The 12866-nt window shown below is 39.2% G+C and overlaps 1 protein-coding gene across 1 annotated transcript in view; it reads right to left on the reverse strand.

Moving 5' to 3' along the window:
- Positions 1-12866, reverse strand: part of LOC101661505 (S100P binding protein) — a 43284-nt gene that overhangs the window by 29643 nt on the left and 775 nt on the right. The window contains exons 2-4 of the mRNA XM_045299270.1: positions 7206-8008; positions 6316-6413; positions 2751-2854 (exon numbers count right to left, since the gene is read on the reverse strand). Coding sequence (XP_045155205.1) covers positions 2751-2854; positions 6316-6413; positions 7206-8006 — 1003 coding nt within the window. The 5' untranslated portion in view covers positions 8007-8008. The remainder of the gene's footprint in view (positions 1-2750; positions 2855-6315; positions 6414-7205; positions 8009-12866) is intronic.

A 12866-nucleotide genomic window follows, 5' to 3' on the forward strand; every position in this document is an offset into this window, starting at 1 on the left:
AGTTTTACTGGCTCAAGGTCACACAACCGCTAAGTAGGTATGCCAGAAGATAAAATCAAAGGTTAGCAGCCCTAGACTACACTTTACTCTCCCAACCACTAAAATATGCTGCCTTTCTACGATACTAATTAACCATAAGTTGTTCTTTACTGAAAATAGGTTATCTGGCAATGGAGAAGAATAACAGAACGGAGAGATTAGAGATGTTAGAACATGAGTTAGAGCTCACTATAGTTGTGTGCAAGTTTCCTTTTCTTCATGCTCCAAATGATAAATAAAACATGAATTAATTTCAAAAATGTCAACTCTCTAGGATATGAAGAACAAGCAAGCTCAGTCACCTCATGGAAATTAAAGCAATGAACAAGTCTCTTGCACAAAGCTTGAATATAGACTAACTTTTAAATTTGTCCTTTTATAGCTGGGGAGCGATGGGGGTGGAGGAGGTAGGTGTCTCTGGTTCTACCAGATCTTTACAATAGTTCAAGCAAGGGGATCACATAAACAAAGGAGTTAAAGACTGGCAAAGGGAGAAGAGGTGGTGTGATGGTAAGAATCTGGCAGACCTTGTAACACACAAAGCAGGTAGAGATACATACACCTTTCTAGCACAAAGGAAGGTAAAGGGCAGATAAGACACATTTTCTGATCAATGGAACAGACCAGAGATAGTGAAGACTGGGTGAAGAAAGACAAGATATTCACACTACCCACACCATAATGACTGAATAGACTTTTGATTTTGTGTTTGAGACAAAGGCACACAGCATGTAAGTCCTGGAGTACTGGGATGCTCATACCTGGAAAGAGGAGGAACGCTACAGAGGACTGACCAATAGCAGAAGACCCACCAGAAAGCCAGCCTATGGTGGGAGGTCACTATACTATATTGTCAGATCTACATTCTGCCAGGCTTTTTAGACTAGGCCAACGACCCTTGGACTTCTTTTCCAAAGTATCCCCCCCTTCAAGAAACTTACTCTTTCTGTTCAAATCTTTTCTGACTCTGGGCTGAATTTTGTCCCTCACCTGAAATCGTTTTTTAAGAGCAGGGCAAGAGCCAAGAGGGAGAGGCTTGAAACTAGAGCCTCCTCCTAGTAACAAAAGGATACATATGAAGGCAATTCAAGTAATTTTTGACAGCTTAATGAAATCTGGAGTAAAAATTTTTAAAACTTGGGATAAAAGATTCTTTTGACTGGTATCTCAGAATTCTAAGGCTTCTACTCACAGCCTTGAAAAACAAACAAGAAAAAAACTACTAAATAATTCAAGAGTTTTCAAAGGAAGGGGAGCCTCCTCTGATCTGTGGCCAAAAATGCTCCTAAAGCCCTCCCTAGTGGCTCGCCATAGATCTTAAAGTAATTGAACTAATTATCTTCTCCATCTTCCACTCTCCCCAAACACAAACAGAAATGCTCCTTCCCGGCTCCTACTGCCCTTTATGTGTAATTCTAAGAGATCACTGATCAATATTGCAGTGTAATTATCTTTTCCTCCTCTCGACTAAGAATTTCCAGAGGACTGAGACACTAACTTACTCCTTATATTTCCAATGCCTAAGTCTTCAAGTCTAGCATCACTGAAGGTACTAGAGAAAGGTTTGGTGAATGAGTAGGAAGAATAGCTAAAGATGACAGATTATATAATGATCTTTAGGAGGAGAAATTATTTTATTAGTATCTCCTTACCTTCTGTACGTTCAGTTCTGCCCACAAGTTTCCCTTTAAGAATTATCCCATCAGCCAACAGTATTACTCTCTCTTAAGGGCTGGAAAATTAATCTAATCACTTTGGCTTATAATAGCTCCTAATGAACTAGGGAGATAAACTCAGCTTGCAGCATCTGGAAGGTAGTCAAAGCCTTTCAAGAGCTTTATTTGGATGTTAAAACACAAGAAAAACCTACTGGAAAAGTGTTAGCAAAAGGAGACGTCACCTTGAGGACTACAGTGCACCTGAACCAAACCCTGGCATTTTCAATGGCCTCATCTGCATACGGTAACTAGACAGTAAATCAAGAAAACAAAAGGTTTGATGCCTTTGAATTACAATATTGGCTAAAAAATTTAAGAATATCATGGACTTCCAGTAGAATAAATGTGTCTTGGGAAAAGCACAGCTAGAATGTTCCTTAGCAGCAAGCATTCTGGGACTTTGCCTCAGTTCTCTGACATGTTATCAGAAGAGATGAGTCCCTGAAGAAGGACAATCACACTTGGTAAAGTAGAGGGTCGGTGACAAAGAGGAAGACTGTCAATGAAATGGATTGATTGATATGGCGGTTACAACAATGGGTTCAAACAGATGAACAGTTGTGAGGATGGTGAAGGGCTGAGCAGTGCTTTGCTGTCCATGAATCAGCAGCCCAACTCAATGGCACCTGACAACAAGAGGCAGGCTGGTGTCTGATATGCCTGTTTTTACACCTAAATATAATAACTTCAAATATAAAAACAAAGATTATGAAGCAGGGCCTCCACTTCTAGTTTTCAGATTAAAACAGCCCTCACAGAAAACAAGTGCAGTTATAGCCCTCAACCAGAGAGGAGAAGGAAGCACTCTACATTCTGGTATGAGTCCCCTTGGGCCCTCCTCTAATACTGATTAGGGTTAACTTTTTAGGCAACCCCTAAAAGTAATAATCCATGGGTAAAAGTTTTTCTTTCCTACCAATTGAAGGAAAATCCAAAAAAATTCAACTTCCAGTTTAAGCTGTCACATGCCAGCCACTCTGGTTGCCACGTTACCTTGGTTAGAATCCTCAGGGTCTTCTATATGAGCAACAACACTCCTGAGATAAATTTCCTTCTTTTGCTCTAGATCGGATTGTGAAACGTTTGGAACATTAGTCCTTGAAAAAGTAAATAATAAGAAAAAAAATAATACGTTAGAACCATAAGTATAGACCAGCGGTTCTCAACCTGTGGGTTGCAACCCCCTTGGGGGTCGAATGACCCTTTCACAGGGGTCGCCTAAGACTATCAAAAAACACCTAATTATTTCACAATTACATATTGTTTTGTGATTAATCACTATGCTTTAATTATGTTTAATTATGTTCAATTTTTAACAATGAAAATACATCCTGCATATCAGATATTTACATGACAACTCATAAAAGTAGCCAAATTATAGTTATGAAGTAGCAATGAAAATAATTTTATGATTGGGGGGGTGTGTCACCACAACAAGAGGAACTGTATTGTATTAAAGGGTCACAGCATTAGGAAGGTTGAGAATCACTGGTATAGACCCTTGTCGAGAGAAGTCAAACGCTGATGATTGGGTTACAATCAATAACCTTCAAAGGCAAAATTCTCTTTTGAAGTGACATGTGGAATGAAGCAAAATTCAAATATGGAGCTGAACACTAACCCCCAGACATCCTGGCCATTACAGTGGCAATGTGGGTCCCAGCAAGATGTTGATGGGTAGGGAAGCAAGGTCTTGCCCCAAACCTTTATGTGAAAGTGGGTTTCATTGGTTCATTTTAACTTCTAAATCTTAAATGTCATATTGCAGGCCACACGCGTAACAGGCAATGTACAAGTGAAGAACTGATGGAAAAAGCAAATATCCTTCCAAGTACATCACTGTGGTCCAGAGAAGACTAGAGGAGGTGGCAACAAGACTCTCTATCAGCTACTGCAACTTTAAAATAAAGTTGGTATCTCTTTGGACTTTAAAAACTGTTCTTCGGGAGGGTAGAGGGAAGGTGAGGGAGAAAGGGGGAACAGATTACAAGGATCTACATATGACCTCCTCCCTGGGGAACGGACAGCAGAGAAGTGGGTGAAGGGAGACGTCGGATGGTGTAAGATATGACAAAATAATAATAATTTATAAATTATCAAGGGTTCATGGGGTAGGGAGGAGCAGGGAAGGAGGGGAAAAAATGAGAAGCTGATACCAACGGCTCAAGTAGAAAGCAAATGTTTTGAGAATAATGATGGCAACATATGTACAAATGTACTTGACACAATGGATGGATGGATGGATTGTGATAAGAGTTGTACGAGTCCCCAATAAAATAATTTTAAAAGATAAATAAAATAGATTAATCTTAAAAAAATTGTTCTTATGCAGTTTATTTTTGTTTAATCAAATAAACCAGTTCTTTTCAATGAGGGGTGAGAAGCCCCCCAAATAAATATGGTGCTAGAGAAATAAGTATAATAATCTCTTATGAACATGCTATAAAAAAGCAAAGATCACTTATTCCCCTAGAGAAAGATTTGTTGAGTAATTCAAGATTAATCAGGAATAGCTAAATTCACAGCTATTCACAGCCCAGTTAAATGAGATAATGGCTGAAAAGGACTAGCTAGATCTGGCAACTAGGGTGATGGTGATCTTAGCAAAAACAATTTCTAGCTTTTGTTCACATGATTTTACTGTTCTAAGGATTCAGTGAGTGAGAATATTGGGATAATAAATTTATCTATTTATTAAAATAATTCTAAGTAGCTAGACTTGTGTTGTTCTAGTATAATTTCCACTGTAAGCAATTCACAATGCTTCCCTCAGCTATGCAATAACAAGAAACTGTGATTAGGGGTGACAGTCAAGGAGGATTTTAACTTTATTTGTAATATTTTTGATCTGTGAAAGCAGACTAAAAGTAGTATCTGTATAATCAAAAGTTTAAAAATCAAAAATGTTAAAGGAAGCAATCGGACACAACCTAAAAGCCTTTCTAATGCACTCAATTGAAAAGGCCCATGCAGAAACACTGCCATCTCCTGGCCACAAGAGAATCAATAAAAAAGGGGACCCACACCTGTAACCCCTACTAGAATTTCCCCTTAGGACAAGTTATGAGATGACTTACGTAAATGATTTTTCAGTTATAGCCTAGCATTTTTGTTAAAATAATTCCTAACTCCTTAATATCTGTGACAAGGCTTCCTCACACATAAGAAAAGAAGCCTCAGACTTCTAGAGTTATTTTCACTAAAATAAAAAGCCCTGGTGTAGTGGATTATGTGTTGGGTGTAATTCACAGTTTCCCTCCATAAAGTCAGTAGTTTGAACCCACCAGCTGCCTGGTGGAGGAGAGATGTGGTGACTGGTTTACAGCACCCAAAACCCTCGATGGTAATGAATTTAGTTTTATGAAGGGTTTTTTGGTTTCACTAACATTTCCTTTTTGTTCTTCAAAATAACCCTGTGAGGCAGCAGTGTGAGCATCATTTGCTTCATTTTATCAATGAAGAAAGTAAGGTCATAGATTATTTAGGTTGCCCAAGGTCACACAATTATTTGGAATGCCAAGACTTTCAGTTTCTTACTCCTAGTATAGGGTTTCCCCCAAACACTAAAGAGAAACTGGGGATGGAAAGAAAAAAAAATGGAAGAAAACCAATAATAAATACACATACACACACGAAATTAAAATTTAATCCTCCAATCTCCCAATCTTTCCATTTATCTAAACTGAAAGAAAACAATTTAACATATTTCAAAATATCTGTACACAGTCAAGGTACACTCAAAAGAGGGCAAAAAGATGAGCAAGAAACATAATGTCAGAGTGGAGGGAGGGTGGGGTGGAAAGGGAAAACCGTTTACAGGGTTCTACATATAACCTCCTCCCTGGGGGACGGACAACAGAAAAGTGGGTGAAGGGAGATGTCGGAGAGTTTAAGACATGACAAAATAATAATTTGTAAATTATCAAGGGTTCACGAGGGGTGGGGAGCAGTGGAGGAGGGGGGAAAATGAGGAACTGATGCTGGGGGCTTAAGTGGAGAGCAAATGTTTTGAGAATGATGAGGGCAATGAATGTACAAGTGTGTTTTACACAATTGATGTATGTTTGGATTGTGAGAAGAGTTGTATGAGCCGAGCCCCTAATAAAATAATTTTTAAAAAGAGTTGTATGAGCCCCCAATAAAATGATTAAAAAATAAGAAAAAGACATTAAAAAAAAATCGAAGAGAATGATGAGGGCAAAGAATGTACAAATGTGCTTTACACAGCTGATGTACATATGGATTGTGATAAGAGTTGTATGAGCCCCCAAGAAAATGATTTAAAAAAAAAAAAGAAACACAATGTCAGAAACCTCAATCAGGGAGAATGAGGTGGTAACTGACACTTTTCTGATATAGCATTCTCTCTCAAAATCTGCTGGTAACCATTTTATCACTCTCACTATGTATGTGTTATATGTAACGACATACACACCCAAATTGTTGCATGCTAACAAAAGTCCTACTTACACATTTGTGCTAACTGCCCTAACTCAGAGATCTGCTCTCCTTTTCAAGTCCTTGTTGGACAGAGAAGACGGAATTATAGTTAGGTTACCTTGTTTGGGTTTTCTGGATGGGAAGGACTTTTCCTAGCCTTTTCTTACGGACTTTCATCTTCTCAACATCCTTGTCAAAAATATCCTGAGTTGTTTTCTGTTTTGTTTTTCAGAGTGGAAAGAATGCAAAAAGAAAGATAGTTCTTAATAGAACAAACAATATTATTTATAGAAATATCCCTGAACTAAAGGTTACAGGCATGTACCCTGAACCCTATTGAGTACCACAAGATGGTGGGTGCTTTAAATAAGATGGTGATTATAATCTTTTTTTAAAAACACAAACTAATCTTTATGCATAGGGATTATTATGCCCTTAGACAAAGAATCAAGCTCCAAGTGGTTAGTAAATTGCCTAAGATTTTCAACTCTTTAGTGGCTATTTCAGAACTGGTGCTGTATCTTAACACAGCACGACAACCCAAAATTGAGTCTTAAGTCTGAAACACAAAGATTGAAGAAATAGTAATAAAATCAGCAGCATCTTAGTAATTATTCACTAAATGGTAACTTAAAATCATGTACCAGGTATATAATAATACACTGGTTCACTCAACCTTTATTACACTGTGAGTTGAGGTACTTTAAAGAGACCACGGTAGCAGCTGCGTAATACTGCTTGATGTGATAGAGCTCTGGAAAGACCTATCTGTGTTAGCTCCCAATAAAATGGTCTGGGGAAATAGAGAAGCCAGAGGTTCCAGCTACCGGTTTACTCTAATTTATAGATTAAGTGAGGACTAGTGAGGCTAAATAATTTCCCCAAGGTCACACTGCTAGTAAACATTCACATCCCAATTTGTCTGCTACACTGTATGTGAATGAAATTAAATTTTCTCTTCACCAGGAAAAAATGCACTTTTACTTTACTCAGAACTACAAACTTTACCTCAAAACTTGATTTATATGATTCACCATTTCTCCAGGATGACTCTGAGTAGTCCACGGCCTGAGAGAGTACAGATGTAGGTTCCTTACTGTCCGTCATATTTTGATCAGGGACAATTTCCCGAGAGTTACTGTTTGAAGGAGAAGGTACTAGGGGCCCATCCCAGGTAGAGTTAGTGAGGCTAGCGCCATCAGATTCAGTGCAAAGTTTGCTCTCATTTGGGTTAAGACCATCGTCCTTTGATTCTTCCCCAGGGAAGGAGGGTTTTTTGGTGTCTCTGGGTGAATCAGTCTTGTCTTTATCAGGCTCAGCATCATAAACTGTTGGATCAAATGGTGCAACAGTTATTTTTATGACATCTTTTTCTAGTGCAAAGCGTCTGTTTAATGGTTTAATAGGAGTTGGTCCATGACCAAGTGATGTACCTATTAGTTGAGGTAGTTTGAAGAGGCCAAAGGTTTCAGCTACTGGTTCCAAGGTGCACAATGAGTTTTTCGCTTGGGAGGCACCAGGTAGAATTTCACTCTTTTTCTCTTCCTTCTCAATATGCGTGTCATCATTTTTAAGCAACCCTCTTCCCCAAGAAAAGTGTTCATTTGATACAGCATCATCCTTCAGGATCTCCTGAATCTCCTCTTCTGTGTAACTGAAATGGCCATCATCTTCTTCTCCATCAGACAGGTCCAGCAAGGAATCGTCCAATTCTTCCTCATCCAAGGACCCCCAAGAAAATGAGGCATTCTCTTTAGGCAAGAGAGAGGTACCAGAAGACTGTTCAGAGGGCATCAGTGAACACGTCATGTCTGGAGAAATAAGAGGTAGTTTCAGTGAGGAACAGGGAATGTCTAATAGTCTGTATACTAACTTCAATAGTCTATACAGTTGAGGTTCTAATACTTCAAATCCTTTGCACCATGTGACTTGTAGTTTGAGAAATAATTTTAAGATATTTAATCTTGCCAGAATTGTGAAACTGTATTACATTTTAAACACACAAACGTGTATTTTAATTTTCCCCATTTTCTAAACATAAAAATCAGGTTGATGGATAATAAAATGGGTGCTGCGGATGGGGAAAAACAAGAATTCTCACATATCACCAGTGAAACTGTAAGTCAGCACAATATTTTGTGGACGGTAATTTGCCAGTATCATTTGACCCCAGGAATTTCACTACAAGTTACATGCACAAATGCACATGGATATATATATCCATTCATGCTATACTTCAGAATGAAGTAGCTCTGTATATTCTATTATGTAATAACATTCATGACATAAAATCAAAAGAGTATGTAAGCGGGCTTGGATTTTCAGTTTACACTTGGAAAAAAAAGGTGTACTTTTGAAGTTAAAAAAGGGAATAGTAACAACTTTAAGAGCACAAGCTAAAGACTTGTCTTCCATACTGTGAATCTGCGGGAGCGATCACTGCCTTTGCCACGAGACCACATGGAAAAGGTTTCAGCTCCAGCTAGCTATTCCTTTCCGGAGACTTGTCAAAATGAGTGACTCCCACCTTCCTGAAAGCACAAAAGAAATCAGAGGATCTTCTCATCACTTTCAACTCGGTTAATTACAGAGTCAACTGTACTGTGCTTTAAGGTGGCGCCATGTATTAATTTTCATTTTGATTAAAAAAAAAATACCAGAAAGTTAGATTTGAGTCAAGAATACCAAAGAAAAACCTTTAGAGATAAAATTATGCAACAAAGGACCCAGTTTAGTTCTTCTCAACAATTTGTACTTTCTTAACAGTATTATTTTCAGTATGAACAGACCTGGGAGTTCAAAGACCCGGGTTGTTGTCCTCTTCTGCCACTAGCCAGCTCTAATAACTTGACTAAACCACTTATCATCACTTCTTTCCTTATTTACAAAATGAGAAAGGGCTAGAAAAGGTGGACTAGGTAATGTCTAAAATTCCATCTAAAAGTTAATCATAAACACACTCACCTCACTTTCAATACATATGTAACTACAGATCAGTAGTCTGGAAAGAGACAGATGCAAAATTGATGACTGTTGTAACAGAGGGAAAAGAAAAGTCTAGGGGAGACTTTAAAGATTCAATATCAGTTTGCTTTTCTACTTAAATGTGAAAAGTTACACAAATATGATTTTTTTGTTCTGGGTCTTTGGTGCCTGATACCTGATCCTATCAACACCTCATGATTTTCACACAGGTTGGTATGCTTCTTCAATGTGGGCTTTGTTGCTTCTCAGCTAGATGGCCTCTTGTTTATCTTCAACCCTTTAAGACCCCAGACCCAGTTCAGATTTCTAATGATCTGTATCATAATTTTTTCATAGCTTTACAAACAAAACAAAAACCAGTATCCAAATAAGGTCCACACATTGCAATTGGCTGGAGTCCTTTGTAAATATTTTAATTGATAGAATCCCTCTCTTTTTCTCCTCTGCAATTTATTAGTTGAAGAAAATACCATACACTGGAATACTGTTTATGGGTACATGCATATATTATAAAATTATTTAAAAATAACCAGAAGCCATCTTCCAGCCAGACAAGTCTATAAAACCACCAATACCATCTCCCATAAGGAATGTGCTCCTCAGAACAATCACCTATAGGAAAATAAAAGGGAAGCATTTGCCCAAAACCAAAAATGTGAAGACAAGGGATCAATGCTTAACAGGGACTCCAGGAAAGAACCAGGGAGAGTGCTAGAGCATAACACATCACAGGGACTACAATCCATGTCATGGAACAATCTGTGAATAAATATTGACTGGGAAAATGAATGTTATTGCAAACTTTCACCTTAAGTACAATTACTCCAAGGGCTCATGAGGGAGGGGGGACCGGGGAGGGAGGGGGAAAATGAGGACCTAATGTCGGGGGTTTAAGTGGAGAGAAAATGTTTTGAGAATGAAGTACAAATGCGCTTTACACAATTGATGTACGTATGGATTGTGATAAGAGTTGTATGAGCCCCTAATAAAATGTTTAAAACAAAAACAAAAACGTGGAAACCATTAAAAAAAAAAGTACAATTACTCATTTTTAAACTTTTTATTGTGAACTAGGTGAAGGTTTACAGAGTAGATCCTAATTTTGCATTCAATATTTCAATTTAACTCATCCACAACAATCATTTTCATGTACCATGACCGATTCCACTTCCTCCCTTTTTCTTGTTTCCATTTTTTTCCCCCCTAACCAGCTGAACTTTGTCTTTGGGTACATGATGGCCTTTTGACTTTAAGTAGATAGAATATGGAGGTGAATTCAGGTTTAGACCTAAAAGACAGGCTACCATCTTAGGGGGCCCACTAATCCCTATCTAATCAGTTAAACTGATTTTAGGATTTTGAGTTTTGTTCTACATTTTCCTCCCACTCTTATCCAGGGCCTTCTGATGTGAGCCTTTGCAGAGCAGTCAGTAGTAGTAGCTAGGCACCATGCAGTTCTTCTGGTGTCAAGTAAAAAAAAATTTTTTTCCAGTACTTAAAAACCCACATGGAGATGAAACACCAAAAATTCAGGATAGTATTACCTCTGGTAGTGGGGCGAGGTATGGAAAAGGGGTACTGGGAGCTTCAAAGACTGTTGGTAATGTTTCTTTAAAAAAAAGATCTGAAACAAATGTGACAATGTATAATAGAGCTGGGTGGTAGGTACAACGGTGTTCATCATGCTATTTCCTATACTTTTTCATGTATTTGGCATACTTAACAGTGAAAATTATTTTAAATAAGTCTGTAGAAAGACAAATAATTACATTCTTAAGTCTAAAATGTTAAGACTATCATATTATGTACCTAATAAGATAGTTGCAAGAATTATGTAAGGAACATGAACATAAAGCACTTAGTTCAATGTAGGCTTATAATGTAAGCAGTCAGTGAGCAATGGTATAGTCATTACCAATAGGTTGGTAGTTCACACCTACCAACTAATCTGTGGAAGGAAGATGTTGCAGTCTGCTTCTATACAGTTTTACAACCTTGGAAACTCTATGGTGCTGTACTGTCCTATGGGGTCCCTATCAGAATTGAATGGGTGGCAGTGGTGTTTTAAAAAATACATTGGTAGCTATTATTTCTCAGACCCTCACCATCTCTCAACTCTACAACAGTCCCAAGAGAAGCACAGGAATGGGAGAGAAAAGCATTAAATTGATAGGGGACTTCTCCCAGCCCATTCACTTAGAAATTATCCAATCTGATCTGCTCAAGTTTAACTCCAAATTCAACCACTCTGTCATTAAATGACAATCAAGCTGGATGAACATCTGAAATACCAGGCAAAGGTTGCAAACCAATGGTCACTGTATGGAGGAACTTGGTCTAAAACTCAGAGACCTCGGCAATTCCCTTCAAATCTCAGAACATCGGCCGAGAAAATGCAACCCAACCCACTGTCATCTAGTTGATTCCAACTCACACGGGATTTCTGAGACTGTGCATCTTTTATGGGGACAGTCTCACCTTTCTCTTAAGGAGTGACTACTGGGTGTGAACTGGCCTTTCAATTAGGAGCCCAATGCCTACAGCATCACACCACCAGAGCTCCTTTGCCTGAGAAAAGGGGGTATTATTCACTGTTAACTTCAAACAGATCACGTGGATTAAGAGGCAAATGATGAGATGTTTATGAAAGCATGCTAAACTTAAGCACTTTATATTAATTACGAGTTCGAATTTAATGAACTTGCAAGATGGGGGAAAAATAAAGTTCCACTAAATGGAAGTGCCACAGACGCAGGCCTTCAGTACTTGTTGGCCATTCCATCAGCTGACTTGCTCAACGTTTGCTTTATAACCCCCACTTAACATAAAATATGGGGACCCCCTCTATTTTCACGGGAAGAGTATTCATTCTCCCATCTCCCAATTCCTCTGCTCCCCACCCCTTCTATGACCCTATTCTATCCTTCCACATCTCCCTCACCTGTCCACCCCCTTTCTTCACACTTCAGCTCACCACCCCCTCGCTCTGTTCCCTAACCTCCAGAGTTGCAACCTCAGAAACCGGTTCCTTTTCTATTTTTAATCTTACCTTAGAAAACCTACTGCCTGAGAGCACAAAAGCCTTCTTTTTATCAGGCCATTAAAACGACAACATCGAGCACAATCTCAAATTTCTCTTTCGAAGCCCCAAACTAAGACCCTCCCCACGCAGGGCCTGCCCTGACAGCAGTGGTGAAGGGCCAGGGTGATTTCCAGCCGACAGGCCTAGCCGGCTGGCCTCTGAATGACCATCTCCCGCCCCACTTCACCCCCAAGGCCATCCAAGTGAGGCACCAGTCCGCTTTGGAATCACTCCTCCAAAGGGCGAAGCATTTTGTTTAAAAGAAAAAAAAAAAATCACAGTGAGCTCAAATGATCTGTAAGAATCCTGCCATTCCTTTGAGGTGGCCACTGGGAACACGGGATGAACAAAGCATCCAGGACGGGAAAGCTCTGCTTTAGGTACCATTTCTTTTGCTCAGGGGGCCACGGCTCTCCACCCACGTGGGCATGGATGGAACTAAGCGGCGGCAACAGGTTTCCTTTGGAATCGTTTTCTTCTTTTTTAATGATGAAGGCGGGCCGACTCCAGCTGGGAGCCTCGAACCCTAAGGAACCCGACGTCGGGCGAAGGGCTCGCCGCGTGGCCAGCTTGCCTGCACGCGAAGGAACCGGCGAGGGCGA

This window comes from Echinops telfairi, unplaced genomic scaffold (genome assembly GCF_000313985.2).
Source record: "Echinops telfairi isolate 266 unplaced genomic scaffold, ASM31398v2 ScPeMD7_7457;HRSCAF=8495, whole genome shotgun sequence".
NCBI lineage: Eukaryota > Metazoa > Chordata > Mammalia > Afrosoricida > Tenrecidae > Echinops > Echinops telfairi.